The following is a 16,540-nucleotide window of genomic DNA, read 5'->3' on the forward strand; positions in this document are numbered from 1 at the left end:
TAACTTTTGATTTGTAATTTAGAATAGAGCATGCTTCCAATCTACGAATTTTTTGTATCAATATGCTCTACGCAAATATATATATATATATAAGTTAAAATCAAAATCCATCTCCAAAGAAATGTCAAACTTGGTCCCACTTAAAAAATATAATTTGTTCAAACTTGGTCAATTTTGATCAAACCTCTAAAAAAATTTTAAATTTTGGACATTTTCTCAAGATGAATTATTACACTTACAATAATTACAAGTTTATGTATGAATAGTTCATTAATAAAATCTATTTTAGATAATAATCCCAGGTCAGATTCCCCAATCCCAATGTTACAAAAAGAAAAAAAAAAAAAAGCATTCAAACAGTTTATCATATTAAAATACAATTTACATCCTCTAATTTTAATTTACTGCAATTTAAGTCTTCTATTTTCAAAAGAAAAAAAAAATTAACTCTTTTATCAAAATATCAATTGGACCAAACTGATAAAAATTGAAACTTAAAAACCTGAATTGAAAATTTCTTAATTTGAAACTAAAAAAGTACGATTTTTCCGAACTAACGGGTAATAAATTAAATTGCAAATAACCCTTAAATTTATTTACATTAAAACATACTAACAGACGTACACAATTTTCAACATGAAAACCAACACACAGTAAAGCATAACATAGTTTGTCCACACTCCCCCCGGGATAATATAGTTTTCCATACACCATCCTCATTTCTATTTAGACATGAATCCCCCAACCGCAGCAGCTATCAAAGCAGTAGGATCTCCAAGAATGGCAGACACAATAATCCTCACAGCCCCACCAGCAATCTCACAGCATTTCCTCATCCTCCCTCTTCCTCCCCCTCCTCCATGATGGTTCTGAAGAGTTCCTCTGAGGCTCGGAATCCTCGTCTGCAACTCCCTTACCTTGTTCTTGTCCACATTCAAATACATGGCTTGCCAGCTCTCCACTAGCAATTCTTTCACGCACGAAACATGGAGATTATACGAATTGCATTCAGACCTGTACGCCCAACCAGGTCCTTTGCCACCGCAGCGGTGGCACGAGCTCGAGAGCTTCATGCAAAGTCGAAGATGGCACTCCCCATCGTCCAGCACTTGCGGGAGGTTTGCACAGCAAGGATGCAGATCAAAACCGCATCTCCTGCAGTGATAGACGAAGCCCTGGACGTCTTTCCTGCACGCATCGCAGTACCTCCTGATCTCTCCAGGCGGCCTGTAGAGGAGCTGGAAGACGCATTTGTTGTAGAATTTGTGTGTGAGACTTGGAGCTGCCATTGCACATGACTTGTGGAGATCGAACTCGCATAGTTGGCACTTGTATTTGAGGCCTATACCGGCTTCTTTGCAGCCGTCGCAGTTGAATGGAACCTCGGTGTATTCGAGTTTGAGCTTGTGATTGTTGCGTGGGTGGATTGGATGAGAGATTTCTTTGTCCATCTTCATGGTTTTTTTTTTTTATTTTTGGATGTTTTTGGGTGATCGGAAATTTGTGTGTTTGGTTTATATAGGAAGTTAAGTGGGGAAGTTAAGTTTGTTTTTGAATAGCGAAAATGGATTTTTCAAACAGTTTTCTCGATGGGTGTGCAGATACTTTGCTTAAGTTCCACAAGCGGGAAGAATAACTTTGGTTAATATATTATGTACTTGATGCAATGATTAAGGTCAAGATCAGGGTTGAGTAAAGGATGAATAAAGCAATATTTGGGTATGGAATCTGATGCCATAGAAGGATGTTAGGTTTGTTTATTGCCCTTTTCCCTTGTGAGATTAATTAAATTGTTATTACTCAATTACTGCCGAAAAAATAAAAAAATCAATAAATCACATATATTGATTATCGACCCATCTTGGAATTTTCCTCCTGATATTCCAATTATCATAATTTTGACTGAATGATACCCAGCGTATTATATACATGAGGTGGGAATATACTGTGAAAGTATCTCTGTGATGCTCCCCGCAATCCCAGCAAAAGATGACACAGAAATAATTGAAGGCATAATAATAGGGTTTTGCAATTTGGTTACAATTACTGAGATAGTAAATATTAATTAGCTTCATTTAATTATGCTTTGATTTTTTAAATTGAATTTAATATAGAAAGATGAATTCTTTCATACAGCCAATTATATTGCCCACATAAATATGAATTCCACTATAGTAATAGTGTTCATTTTTCATAATGATATGTCATTTGGATGAAGTAATGTAATAAGGAACTTTTGATTTTTGAAGTAATAGCAAAAAAGAGAGTTCTCAGTTTGAGAGTATCACGGAAGGTTGGTTAGGTGAGCCACACCTTAGAATTAATTTTGGACTTCTAGCTTTTCATGGTACACAAGAGAACAAAGGCAACAATGTCGGCCTCTAGATTCATCCAACCCCAATCACTGGAGAACTTCAAGTGCATTGGATTTTATCCTTATCTCTTCAGGAAATAAAGGAATTCAACGCTTGGCAAAAAATCAGGGGGGAAAAAATAAAAAAATAAAATAAAGGTAGTAGACTGGATTATCTGGAACGTTTGGTATTTTGAAACAAAGAAAGCAACAAGATCCATAAATAAGGAAAGAGTTTCGAAGTGCCACCTTCAAAGGAATTTGTACCCTTTGTTCCTCGATTGGTCCCAATGTATTTCCATATGCCACGTGGCAATGATATTACTAAAAGGTTACACGTACTTCATCTCAAGGTTGCAAACCCCATGATCCGCAATGTCTAATAAACTGTCAAGAAGTAGCATATTGGTTCCAGCTTTTGCAAGATTTTCCACTAGTCCAAACACCCTGGGTTAAAATCTCACTCAAAAGGAAAAGGGTAGAAATAAAGTACTGAAGAGTATGCTTTAGAATTACACTTGGTACGGAGTTGGGTAGCAAAGTTAGGACTGGCTTTACTGTTTGAAATCTTCTTATTTGGACCTTTTCCTTTTCAAATTTTGTTTTGTCTTTATTTTATTTTATTTCTTCACAAACTGCTTTTTCTTTGCTTAGCTCGTTTGACCCTCAACAGTTTCTGACAGACTAAAAGAAAGTTATTCACTCGCTCTTTTGACCCTCAACAGTTTCTGAATACTAAAAGAATGGCCAGTTTCAACTGATAACGGACACACAGCATGTGCCACAAATAGCTGGTTATGCTTTGGAATTGAGACGACAAAAACCATACATAAACTATGAGTTATATATATCTATATAAATAGAAATTAGGCTCTTCTTTATGCAACAATCATCATTTTTATGACACTTTTTTTGTTTTCATATTTGGGGTGAGGAGATTTGCAAACAGACTTTTGCCGCTGAAGGCGTTGGTGTTACCCTAGCTTGCCCACAAAAAACGTCTTTTTAACTTTTAGAAGTCACTATTTCTGACTTCATTTTCCTGTACATGAAAAAACAAAACAAGGTGCCCATAGGACAAAAATGGGCTTGACAGAGTCCTCTGAATACATCAACTCTAATAACAATTGAAAAATCCATATCGCGATGAATGGTGAATCCAACTAAATACTCCAGATCAAATTCTTCACCCCTGTTCTGGTAACTATCACTGTCAAATCTGCAGGTTATATGACGAGCTTTGCGATTTATGTTCCTGGGTCATTTTTGTAAGACAGGTCATGTTGGAAGACTGCATGGTGCACACAATCCACCAACCTGAAAATGCATATTAATGTTTCTATTATGGTATTAGATTGTGTTGCTATGCCATGATTTAAAACTTAATTGGCCTTCAGGCTTGCTTAATGTACCACAAACCTAAAGATGCTACAAACATAAATTACTCATGAGGTGTCTCAAAATATGCACAAGTTACTCTATATGGAATTTCTCTTACAACTCCTTACATACAAGGGTTTTCTGCTCTTCCTTTGTCAACTGACATAAGGCTCTTCCTGCAGGATCTTAGTACAACATAATCTAACATTTTACTTACAGAATTTTAAGTACATTGGAGTTGAGAAACATTTCAGATATAAATAATGCACAAAACTCCTCCCCCAACCGCACCTTCACTGCCCCTTCCCTCATCTCTATCCCTCTCAACATGGAAGCTCTCAACAGGACTAATGGAGAAAGGACAATGCCAATTATTAAACCTGTGTGGTCAGTAGAAGAAAATACAGAGTGGTAAGATCTTTCCTCAAATAGCAGTCACTCTTTCAAACTAAGCCTTGCATTTTGAACCTTCACTGAAAGCTTTAACTTCTGATCCTCCATATCTCTCAGAACAGCAAGTAAATTGGCTCGATACACTTCACAGCGCTGATTTGTGTTCTCCAACTCTGCAGTCAACTCGTGAATTTTCTTTTCCTTTTCATCCTAAGGAGGAAAGATGGAGAAAAAAACATTAATATTATCAGTTAAAACATGCGAAAATCAGATCCATCTGAGATCTTCCTAATAACTCATTCTAACAACAATTACCAGCTTGTCCTATTTTTACAAATATGTTCCTCATGGAATTACAGTAATAGAACCAGAAATATTTATCACCAAGAAAAGAAAAATAAAAATCAATTCACAAATGTGATAAAAGGATGTATCTTGCATCTTCTGAAGTTATGAAAATGCATTAACCTAGAAGCTCATTGAGGTTATAAAACAGCAAACTTCTATAAATTTTAAATTTTAGATCTAGGGTTTTTGAGTAGCAGCAAAGCAAACCTATCAGTGGCCTTCAAAAGCATTCCATAACTTACAACAGACCTTACATCAGTCATTTTGAAGGGGATCCAGGACATCTCTAAAGTCTTAAATAAAAAGTAAATATGAAATAAACATACAACATTTCTATCAACATTACATCATACACTGGGTCATACGGAGCCCATAACTTTATAGGTCAGCAAAATTTCATTCCATCTTTCTCAGGTGCAACATGTAATTACCAAACCACCTCTAAGAAAAGCATAAAAGATCAAGCAAAGCAAGCAAGTTAAAGAACGAAAATAAAAAGTACATTCAAAAAAAGGAATATAGTTTTGAACAAGAATTCTAAAACTACTTTTCTTGCTCAATAACTTATGCATGGTTAAAAAGTTTGGGTGAGATGCAATGACATGTGCACACTGAAATTTCAGAAATAGATATACAGGCATGGATGATTCAATAAAACAACAGAAGTTTGAATAAAACATATTTCTAACCACATAATACACAAAAATGCACAAATTTAAATATAACTTCATGAAGTGCAACAGGTGCTTGACCACAGCTATCAAATAAACAAGTTACTCAAAATTTACAGATTCTCAGCTAGCAAGATAATGCTTTCTTTTCAATAATTGACCTTGCTTCAATCAACATCTAAAATTGATAGGTAGGAAAAGATAAGGAAATAGTTCTTCACTATATTGGCTGGTAGATAAAAGGAAAACCATAATAGAACACCCCAAAACTATATTGGACTGCAAGGGGGAGGAACTCACTACAGATGGATACGCTGACATTTGATTTTCTTCAGTTGCATGCAACTCTTGGCTACCACCATTGGACAGATTACCACCTTGTGTAGCTCCAGAACCTTGACTCTTTACAGCAGCAACCTTCTTAGCAGCCTCTTGTAGAGCATCCATGGCCACATTATATATATGAATGGATTTAGCACCTTCTTCCACATATTTGATTGCTTCCTGGCGTAGATTGTTGTACCGTACAGTTAGAGACTCTCGAGAGTTGTTAGGCAATTCAGAAGCACGCTCATCCAGAACAGCTCCAGTCCTGGCATTTCTTGTCCACCGTTTCAGTACATATTGAGAAGGAAGTGTAAGAACATTTTTGGCTCGAAAAACGGCTAATATGTGCCTACATATTATTCCCAAATGTTCAAACATCTGACAGCTACAAGTAGCTTTCATCTCAAAAGAATTGAAACTAACTGCATGTGCTTTGTGGTCCTCCCCAAATTTGGCCACTCGATAGGTGGCAACTGTTCCTGAGTCATCTACTTTGGTTGCAGGGTTAGCAAGAGTCTCAACCAATTCCTCCTGGAACTTCTTGAATATTCTTCTAGTATAAAGGCTTGCAGCTTGTTTCTCCATTGGAGATGGCGTCTTCAGAACAGGTGTAGTGTTAGTAGTGTCATAATCTGCTTTTAATTCCTTTTCATGCCAACCCACAATAGCTTTCTCGTATTGTTTAACCAACATTTGTATGGTTGTGGATGCATTAATATAGCCATCAAAGAACAAATTCAAACCTCCACTTCCCTCACTCACAGATAATTCTCCAAAAAATGCATCTCTCATGTAAACTGGGACCCACTGTTGTCGGGCAGAGTACATTGATTGAAGCCATTCATTATCCATGATATAGTACCTCTCAAGAAGAGATTTCCAGTTTGACTCAAACTCATCATTTGTCTCACTGTCATTAACACACCTCTTAAATTCAGTTTCAAAAGTAGGATGAGATTGGTAGAGATGAGCCAGTTTCTCCTGGCTTTCTCTAAATATGGACCATTTGCAGATACGATATCGGGTTTCAGGAAGAACTTGTGCAACAGCAACTTGTATAAGTCTATCTGGTTCCATTGTAATAGAGACAGGGTGGTGTCCAGACATCGCATGAAGCCATGTTTGGAACAGCCAAATAAAAGAGGACTCAGATTCATTAAGAATTAAGGCACAGCCAAACAACACTGGCTGCCCATGATGATTCAACCCTGTAAAAGAGGCAAATGGTACCCTATAGCGGTTTGCTCTATATGCTGTGTCAAATGTAACAGCATCTCCAAAGTACGTATAGTTCATCCTGGATGTTGCATCTGCCCAGAATATATTTCCACTGGAGTGCTCATTATCGCCTTGAACTGCATAAAAGAATGCAGGATTCTCAGCTTGCATTCGTTTCAAGTAGTCCAACACATGTTGACCCCCTCCCCCAAGGGTCCTTTGTCTGCTGCCACTCATGTACTTCAAAATTTAACTGTCACCCAAAAAAATAAAAAAACAAACAAACAAACAAGAAAAAATGATCAATTTCACCAAAGTCTAGTATAACTGTCACATCGCAAGTCCAAATTAAACCAAACGGGTACTTTTACCATGAACTTTACACCATAGTAAATAAGCTCATCTCATAATCAGGCTCACCAAATCACCATGACACGTTACGACTTCATCAAGGAATTTCATCAAGGAATTTGATGGAAATATGTTGCTATACTAAGTTCTAAGAGCCATTTTAAAGTTTCTATAGCCAACAATAGGCACGCCCAACTCTGGAAAATAGCTCATAACTTAAAAATCTGTGAATGCTAGAATGAAATTTGAAATCTTATTCATTCATCTTGTGCACACTAAGTACATTGCTTTCAGGGTAAAGAACTCTATAACTTCCGAAGAGTATTCAAAGCTAAAATTGCATCAAGTTGTTCGGTCCACTAAATACAGAGTTCCATTAGTTGGGGATCTTCAACAATCAACACCATAAATTCTTTGCTTGCAACAATTTATATTAGTTGTTATAAAATGTGAATGACTACATATTGGTCTCAGAGTTTCTAAAATGAAATACAGTGTGAGCGGCGACTTCACTTAAATTAGTAGAGCACCAAGCAACCATTCTTAACTGAAAAAGTTACTCAAAATTTACGCTTAAGAATCGTTTGAAAGATCCTTGAGGACTATTACTCCAAACAATATTTAATCCCAAGAGAAAAAAAATAAAAATTCTTAGCGAATTGTCATATGTGATTTCTTTTATCATCTCAAATCCATTTAACCATCAACGCCAACATACATATATACATAGCAGACAAAAAAAAAAAAAATATATATATATATAAGGCTAAAAGATTATCAAACAGAAAATCGAGCCACTAAACAAAAACAAAAGTACACGAAGAGAGGTTGTTTTGGGGGGGGGAGGAGAATTATAGGACTCACCTGGGCAATTCCTGAAACACGGAAAAAGGAAGCCTTCGACGGCGAGAGAGAAAGAGACAAACTTTGCAGCCACTGAGAGCAGAGCCGGAAATGGTAGGTTAATCCTAGGGTTCCGATCGTTGTTGGCCTTAAGACCTCACTCTCTCCGGCGATTTTTGAACCGAACTGACCAACTAATAAGATTTATATTTTATTTATTCATTTATTTTTTACTCAATAATAATAATAATAATAATAATAATTTGCTTTTATTTTTACCCTTTTTTTTTAAATTTATTTATTTATTTTTTTACGAAAGAAAATCTGTAAAACCGACTTACATTTTTTAACCCCGGAACTCAAAGTCACCGTTCACTATTTTAATGCTGACATTCAGCGCATGAATGGTGTTCAAAATAGATCTGGTGTCTTGGTGTTGAATTTTTTTTATCTGAATATAGTTTATTAAGCTTTTGTGTTGAGATAAATAGATCCGAATCTATTTATTAAATTTTTATGTAATCCCACCCATTAAACATAAATATCAAATTTTGATTAGGTACTAAAATGATAAAATAAACTTTTTTTTTTAAAGAAAAAAATTAAATGAACATATTTGTTGATAAACTAAACATATCTAAAAAAACTAAAGAAAAAGAAAAAAAAAGCATTCACATGCTAAAATTTTATATGCATTAACAACTATCAATTGAAAATATTATAAATCAAACCCTATTAAACGTTGATCGTAGCTAAGAAAAATACACTGTTTGTTTAAAATAGCTTTTCAAATTCAATAAATCTTGTTGAGTAAAAGAAAATAGAGATGAAAAGTTCTCTGATTATGAAATTGAGAGCTGAGAGAATAATTATGTTGCAATTTCGGACAAAGGTTAAAGAGGCAGCAAATATTTTATTATCTTAGTTAAAATTATTATATTATATAAAATTACAAAAATACCCTATATAAATGGGTTTAATGGGTTTAACAGGTTCCACCCGTTAGCATCCATTTTTTTAATAGGTATTATTGGATAATACTAATACGAATCCAATCCAATACCGTGGACTTAAATCCATAAATTATAGTATAGATTTGTATCGTATTAATGAGTCATATGATATTTTGCTATGTCTAGTTGAAAATCTATTGAATAGGATACTAAGGTCAAATTCTATCTATATTATTTTAGTTTTGTCATTATTATTTATTAAAATAAACAAATTTATTTATTTTTTAAAATTTTTTCTCATAATTTTAATCTTTAAAAATTAAAAATCAATAGTTTTTTATTGATAAAAATTGTAAAAATATAAATTTTATATTTTATTGATAAAATCTGATATATAAATATATTTTTATGAATTTAGAAATCAAAAAAAGATAAATAATAAATGATGATTTTTCAAAAAATGGAAATCCAAGTTAAATAATGACAAAATTGATATGATATAAATGAAATTTTTTCAAAAATATATCAAAAAGATAATGTGATAAAATATATTTTTAAAAAGTTCTTTAAAAAACTTTTTAAAAAAAAAATTAAAATTATCTTCTCAAATGCTAAAGATACAATTATCAAGTAAATTTAGAAGACTAAAAGTTAAAAATAAATTATTCTTCAACTTGCTCAAATGGTACACATACAATTATCAAAACCAAGGATAAAAGATTATAAATATATTTCTTAGTTGTCAAAAGATTATAAATGTATTTCTTAGTTCTCAAGAAACTATTTTTAAGCACCAAAGATTTACGTACAAGTATCCAAGCATTAAAAACGAAAATTTTAGCAGAAAAAAAAAATTATACCACTTTTATAGAAACAAAAGTCAATAAATTTCAATTTCAACAATAAGCACCATAAGAATTTTTTTGTCATTTGGTAATAAAAGTTTAAATTTTAGGGTTTTATAATTATAGTGTTGATTTTTCTATACAATATTTATTTTTTTATTATTTAGATCAATTTTTCATTATTTGTATTTAAAATTATAATTGTAATTTAATTTTAATAAAAAATAAAATTTTGTATTCTCATGATAGTAAATTGAAGCGCAAATAAGCAAAAATTTATTTTTAGGTCTTAAATAAAGGCCAAATATAAGGCTGTTGTTGATACAATTGCAGAAGTTTGTTACGAGCAGTCAGTACTCAAGGAGATTGGTAGACACCTATTGCAGCCTCCAGTGATCTACAGTGACAATCTAAGTGCAACATACTTATGCTTTAATATGGTTCTACACTTAAAGATGAAGCATGTTAGGGTGATTTTGATTTCATGCACTAGCTTGTTGCAACTAGTTCACTTTGAGTTTCCCATGTCTCTAGTGGCAATCAATTGGCTAGTATTTTAACAAAGCTCTAATATCTTAACAAAACTAATCTCCTGTTAGCTATTTCTTCCTGATTGTAGCAAAATTAATATTTTCTACCCCAACCATTAATTGAGAAGGGGAATAATAAATAGCTTGTATCATGTAATATCATTATCTATTATAGCTCTTCTATATGGATTTAGCTCAGGTTTATATTTTGTTGTTGAAGTTTATTTTTTGTAACAAACTCATGTATTTATAATGGCTTTTGCTTAATCAAATATACAAGTTTTTCCATAAACTATATGTCTTTTATAAGAATATAATGTCCAGCTATTAAAATTGATTAGTAGGACATTGATAATTTTATGAACGAAAGGATTTGTTTCACTCTTCAAATATTTGCCATGATTGAAGGTTTACCACAAAGGAAGAAGAAGCAAAAAAAGCAACTCAATAGGATAACTGGTCGAGTGGGTATGCTGCGATAGGATATAAAATCTTATTTCTTCAAGGGCGACAGCCAACCTAAGAGCTCAATAATTGAAGTGGTATGTTTTATCATTCAATGTTTGTATCAATTTTATTTATGTTTTTGTAACTTTTTATATAATAAAGGCATGCAAAGGTATATATGTTCATCTAATCTAATTAATAAAAATAAAAACAAAAATAAAAATAAAAATAAAAACTTTCAATTATCTAATTATTGATATTGTGCTTGCTATCTTTCTCGGACTTAAATCTTTCAGAGTGGAAAAAGAGGGCTATGAATATGAGAATAAGTAGAGAATGATATGGTTTGACTTCAAACTAATAAACAAGACGGAGTTGAGACAGACAATAGAAAGAAAATAAAAATTTAAGTTTTTAAAAGTGGTAAAAGAGAAATTGCCAAACTAATTACAATGGAAGAGTTAAAAGCTCGCATGACAATAATGCCACCTTTAAGGGTTCGTTTGGTTCACAGGATTAGATTGTATTGATATAAGTTGTATTATATTGTATTGAATTGTACTGAAATATATTATACTATATTTATACTGTATTTGGTGCTAGATCGTATAAAATAATACATTGTTTGATATAATTATGTATTGTACTGTATTATTTTTTATTATTTATTATTTCATAAATTATTGCTATTAAAAAAATAAACATTACAAAAATATCGTATATTCCTCTTTGCATTTTATATATTATTATAATTTATGACAATAATAAAGTTTAATATTAAAAGAAATTAAAAAAATAAATGGTATCATATTGTTTAGAAAAAATAAAATAAAACTTTGAACAAAGACTTAAAAATTACTAAATTGACAATAAAATAAAAACAAAAGTCTTTGCTTGTATCTAATAATTAATATTTCCAATACATATTACATATCAAATAACATATTATTAGTTTAATATTTTTGTAACTATGCTCATGACTATTACTTCTACAATGTAACTAATAAGAAATATTTTTTATCCACTATAAATATTTTCATAAATTGGACGAAATTGGTCATTCTCATATAAGCATATATTTGAAGAAGGCTCTCTTTGATGTTGAAGGTACAAGATATACTCCTCCTAAGTTTTTTCAAGTTAAGAATATGATTTATATATATTTCCTTTGAATCCATTAACTTTTTCTTAACATTCAGGTAATGAGTGATAAATTCTTATCCTTCGACCTTTAAAAACAACATAAACAGTTATACGTGCCATATGCAATCTTATTCCTCATCCTAACATTGCTAAATTCAATCATATTTCACTAGGCAGAAGGCCTAATTAAACATACTCACTCTCTCTCTCTCTCACACACACATACATGTGGTAGAATGCCCAATTAAACTCACTCACTCTCTCTCATACACACAGCCACACACACACACGGCAGAAAGCCCTATTAAACACACTCACTCTCTATCTCATACACACACACGGCAGAAGGCCTAATTGAACACACACTCTCTCTCTCTCTCTCTCTCTCACTCTCTCTCTCTCACACACACACAGAGTCATATTTCACTCTTTAGAAGGCCCAATTAAACACACTCACTCTCACACACACACACAGAGTTATATTTCACTCGGCAGAACATGGAATTGTCATTATAATATAGAACACACACACACACACACACACACAAAAAAATAATTATATTACAGAATATGCACACATACACACACACACACATTTACGAATTGTCATTATATTACACAACCAAAGTAAAATATGGGGAAAAAAATACTTTTACAGAACATCAAAAGAATCAATACTATGAATAAATAAAGAAAGCCATATAAGACACTCTATCTTTCCTCCTCATCATAAACCATAAGCAACAAAGATGACCATCCTCTATGCAATAGTAAATAAACATTAGTCTTCATAGACAATTTGTCAAACGGTTGGCATGCAATGTTTCCCAATTGCTAGGTGTTTACCATGATACTTTTTTCTCCTTCCCAACAGATGCTAAAGATAGGAGAAAGGTATAAGACACAAGCCCAGTCGGTCATGAAAGAAAAAAAAAAAAGTCCACCATGAAAGAAAAAGAAACATACAAGCATAAAAACAAGCAGAAAACACATAGATCGCCAGTTGGCCATGAAGAAAGTAAGAAAAAATTGAGAAAACTTACATTCAGAGATCAATCTATGTGTAAAGGTTGGGAGAAGACAGATCACGAATGTTCTGTTTTTTTCTTGTAATCGACAGATAAAAAGAAGGAAAAAATTGAAGATGAGAGTGAGAAAAAAAATACAGAGAGAAAAAAGGAAACCATCAACTCGATGCTTTATTGAAAGCAGAAAAAAAAAATTGGTGAAGATAGATTGCAGATCTATCATGTTCTGATTTTCTTTAATAATTTATAGATGAGATGTGAGAAAAAAAAAATAATACAAAGAAAAAAAAAAGGAATCCAAAAAGAAAAGATTTATTAACGAGAAAAAAAAGAAGAATTGGAGAAGACTTATTTGCTGAGATAGAAATCAGTGGGAGGAGAAGCGATGTAGTTACAGTAGTTGTTGTATTAGATTATACGAGGAAAAAGATGTGTATTACTAATACACCACCAACCGCATTAAGAAACACGCTCTACATTGCATAATACAATATCTTAACGAGCTAAACATTGTATTATATAATATCTTTCCTTTAATACCTAGTAATACAATGTGCCAAACGTGCCTTAAATCCTATGATGAGGTTTATGGTTATAGTTAGGTTTATTTAATTTGATAAAGTACTTTCTATTTCACCAGATCGCTTTTAGATTCGAAGCTATGTTTTTGTTTTTGGTTAGTCAAACATATATGCCTAAAAAATGGTTCAATTGTGTAACCACACATTTTATGAATGTTCAACTGCTATGTAGTTGAATACTTTAAAGCCTCATTTTTATGCTTTGGGCATATTACCCTAATTAAGAAGTTTGTCACAATTCATATTTAATCCTAAAATTTTGAGCATTATATCAAGCATTGTAAAAGATGAAATCTATTACAGTCTTATCTCCGATTTAGTGTGTTAAATACCAAAATACCCTCCAACAACCTGTAAACACAATCACATCCCTTGAAAATCAATATTTGACAAAAAAAAAATTTATATAACTATTTTACAAAAATTAATCTATGATACTATAATAATTGATAATTCTTATTATTAATCACTGAATTATAGGGTGAACCTCACTTTGATATATATATATATATATTGGTCTTCAATTGCTGTAAATTGTACTTTGGTTTGTCCCTTGATGAATGTTCCATCCAAAGTATCAGAACTTGCATGTGCAAAGCATGTAAAGTCATTTAAAGGAGTAGTGGATGTCTTTTTAACCTTTTCAACTTCCTAATACTACCATTGTTGTTGATTTCTTTCTTTTTGCATTTCAAATTTCAAAACTTCATGTTGCAAAGTTGAAGATAATTTCTTAATTCTTTTTCAAACTAATTCCTTTCCATACAAGTAAATTTATTTTGGAATTCTTCCTTACAAGGAAACTATTCATATCCCGTTTTTCCTTTTCATTCATTCTCTTGCATATCTCGATCACCTATAGGACTAAGACTACAATAGGCCGGACCATCAATAGCTTGATTCAATAAGGAATTTGAAGATTCTAATCCATGAGAATTATCCTTGGAGCCCTTGGAGTAGGGCTGTCTTAACCATTTTTAAGGGCCTAAGCAAAAACTTATACTCAAACCTTTATTAAATATTTTTTTACAAGGAAAGAATATATTATTTTATATAAAAACTTTTTTTTCCTTGTTTTTCAATATGCAAAGTTTCTAATTAAACTGCTTAGTTCAAACTTTAAAAATAATTCACAAGAATAATCCTTGGAGCCTCTTGAGTACAGCCATCTCAATCATTTTTTAGCCCTAAGCAAAAACTACTACTTAAAGCCTTCATTAAATATGTTTTTACAAGAAAAAAAACATATCATTAGTTTAAATAAAATCTAATTATTTTGGCTTTTCAATATGCAAAGTTACTAATTTAAACTTTTTGGTTCAAACTTTGATAAGAAATCTTTTTCAATGGATAAAATTGCTTGATTATTTAATGTTATATTATGCACCTTTTTGGGATTTAATAAACTCTTCTACTTTTCTTTTCATTTTTTTTTTCCATATGTTTTCCATATTGATATTAATATTTTCTAGTAGCAAACATTTAAGAAAAAATTCAAGGAATAATAAAATCTATTTTATGCCTTGTAAATGCAATATGGTGATACTTCAAAGTTTGCACTATTATATGCATGAAGATAATAAAAACAAGAAACAAATATTAGTATAATTTAAGTGTAAATTATATGATTGGTCCCCAAGTTACAGCACCATTTACATGTGAGTCCTTGAAGAATTTTTTTTTGGCATTTTAGTTGTCGAACTCGTCAATCCTTCATCCAGAATTATATCTTTTTAGGAATCAATTTGTAACACAAGATATAGTTTTGGGTCAATTTGTAAAAATGACATACTTCAAGGATGAAATGTGATAATGGGTTAACTATACATTTAATCCTCAAATTATATTAGGCATTATATAATAATTCCCAAACTATGTCTTATGTTACAAATTAGTCCCAAACATAAGGTTTGCATGTGTATCTAGGGGTGAATTTTGAACATAATAATGTCGAGAAGCTAATAATGCAACGGTTTAATGAGTCTAGGGACTAAAATGCCAAAATAAAAAAAATTATTTAGGGTCTGACTTGAAAATGATAATATAGTTTGGAGACCAATTATGTAGTTTACCCTAATTTAAACGATGACTTTTATTTAGATTTAATCATGAATGAGTATCTAAAAGAATAATTGTTCCAATCTAATTAAAAAATATATATATATGAGGATGAAGTTCTAATTAATTTAGTTGAATAAATATTTAAAGAAAAAAATAAAAACAAGCAATAGCAAAGCAGAAAGTGTTTGTTTTTCATGAATAAAAATAATTAGTAAATAATTATAATTATGAATTTATGGAAAACCAAAAAGATAAATATTATGAGAATGAACAATATAAATTCATTATAATAAATAATAAGTAATAAGCTTATACTTTCATTTTGCGGCCTAGGAATCAAAATTGCAAATTACTGCATTAGAACATATAAACAAGGAGTATTTTAATGTATTTTTTCTCTTCTTCCTTTCCTTTTTATTATTAAAAATCTAATCAATTGTTGAATCCAAAGAGTTTAATTGGATTTAATTATTTTTATGTTCCAAAAATATAATAATTATAGATAATACAGCAATAAATGATGAATTCAAAGATAATCTAAATTCTAAAATAAGCAAAATTTTATGTTTACAAAAGAAAAAAAGAATTATTCTATTTTATTATATATATATATATATATATTTATATCATAATTATTTATGGGCTTACATCGAAAAATTCCTTCTTGGGCCCTATTTTTATTAGGCCCTAGGCATAGGAGTTAATTGCTTATATCTTAAGCAAGAGAAAATTTTTAATACGACGATCCTACCTTGCATCTTACTTATGTAAGTAGGACCAACGGTAGAACTATCCTACCGAAGTATTTTCACTTAAGTCAGCTTTGCTCAGAGGATTGGCTTTAACAACATACATTGTTTAAGCAGCATTGAGTCCAAAGTAATTTTATTCATAGCTTCTAAATGAAACTCATTAGCTTTTTTATATGATTTGATGATGCAAACAAAAATCTTGGAAAAATCGATGAAATTATCTAAATGATATCTTTGAGTACATACATATCATATATGACATAAAAACCAACCAATAAATTTCCTATTCAGAGATAAACAACTTCTAATAAGAACA

The 16,540-nt window shown here is 31.4% G+C and overlaps 2 protein-coding genes and 1 long non-coding RNA gene across 3 annotated transcripts; all 3 read right to left on the bottom strand.

Moving 5' to 3' along the window:
• Positions 1 to 568: 568 nt before the first annotated feature.
• LOC107427125 (protein VACUOLELESS GAMETOPHYTES) lies at positions 569 to 1,603 on the bottom strand. Its single transcript, XM_016037472.4, has one exon. It carries the CDS (start codon positions 1,455 to 1,457, stop codon positions 723 to 725), a length of 735 nt encoding a protein of 244 aa, XP_015892958.1. The 5' UTR covers positions 1,458 to 1,603; the 3' UTR covers positions 569 to 722.
• Positions 1,604 to 3,806: 2,203 nt separating this feature from the next.
• Positions 3,807 to 8,085, bottom strand: LOC107427121 (protein FAR1-RELATED SEQUENCE 9). Its single transcript, XM_016037466.4, has 3 exons — positions 7,906 to 8,085; positions 5,446 to 6,943; positions 3,807 to 4,336 (listed from the first exon to the last, which is right to left on the bottom strand). Exons 2-3 carry the CDS (start codon positions 6,925 to 6,927, stop codon positions 4,169 to 4,171), a joined length of 1,650 nt encoding a protein of 549 aa, XP_015892952.1. The 5' UTR covers positions 6,928 to 6,943; positions 7,906 to 8,085; the 3' UTR covers positions 3,807 to 4,168.
• Positions 8,086 to 12,397: 4,312 nt separating this feature from the next.
• On the bottom strand, positions 12,398 to 13,460 carry LOC112492966 (uncharacterized). The gene is made up of 2 exons (XR_003057376.3): positions 12,846 to 13,460; positions 12,398 to 12,679 (listed from the first exon to the last, which is right to left on the bottom strand). It is a non-coding gene; the product is annotated as an uncharacterized LOC112492966 (long non-coding RNA).
• Between the last annotated feature and the right edge of the window lie 3,080 nt (positions 13,461 to 16,540).

Source organism: Ziziphus jujuba, chromosome 9 (genome assembly GCF_031755915.1).
Source record: "Ziziphus jujuba cultivar Dongzao chromosome 9, ASM3175591v1".
NCBI classification, from domain to species: domain Eukaryota; kingdom Viridiplantae; phylum Streptophyta; class Magnoliopsida; order Rosales; family Rhamnaceae; genus Ziziphus; species Ziziphus jujuba.

What these genes read in the sequence shown, in the direction of transcription:
- LOC107427125 (XM_016037472.4), bottom strand. Translation starts at nt 1,457, where the DNA reads ATGAAGATGGACAAAGAAATCTCTCATCCAATCCACCCACGCAACAAT.
- LOC107427121 (XM_016037466.4), bottom strand. Translation starts at nt 6,927, where the DNA reads ATGAGTGGCAGCAGACAAAGGACCCTTGGGGGAGGGGGTCAACATGTG. An exon ending in TGTCAGCGTATCCATCTGTA is followed by an intron (nt 4,337 to 5,445) that starts GTGAGTTCCTCC and finishes TTTCCTCCTTAG; the next exon opens with GATGAAAAGGAAAAGAAAAT.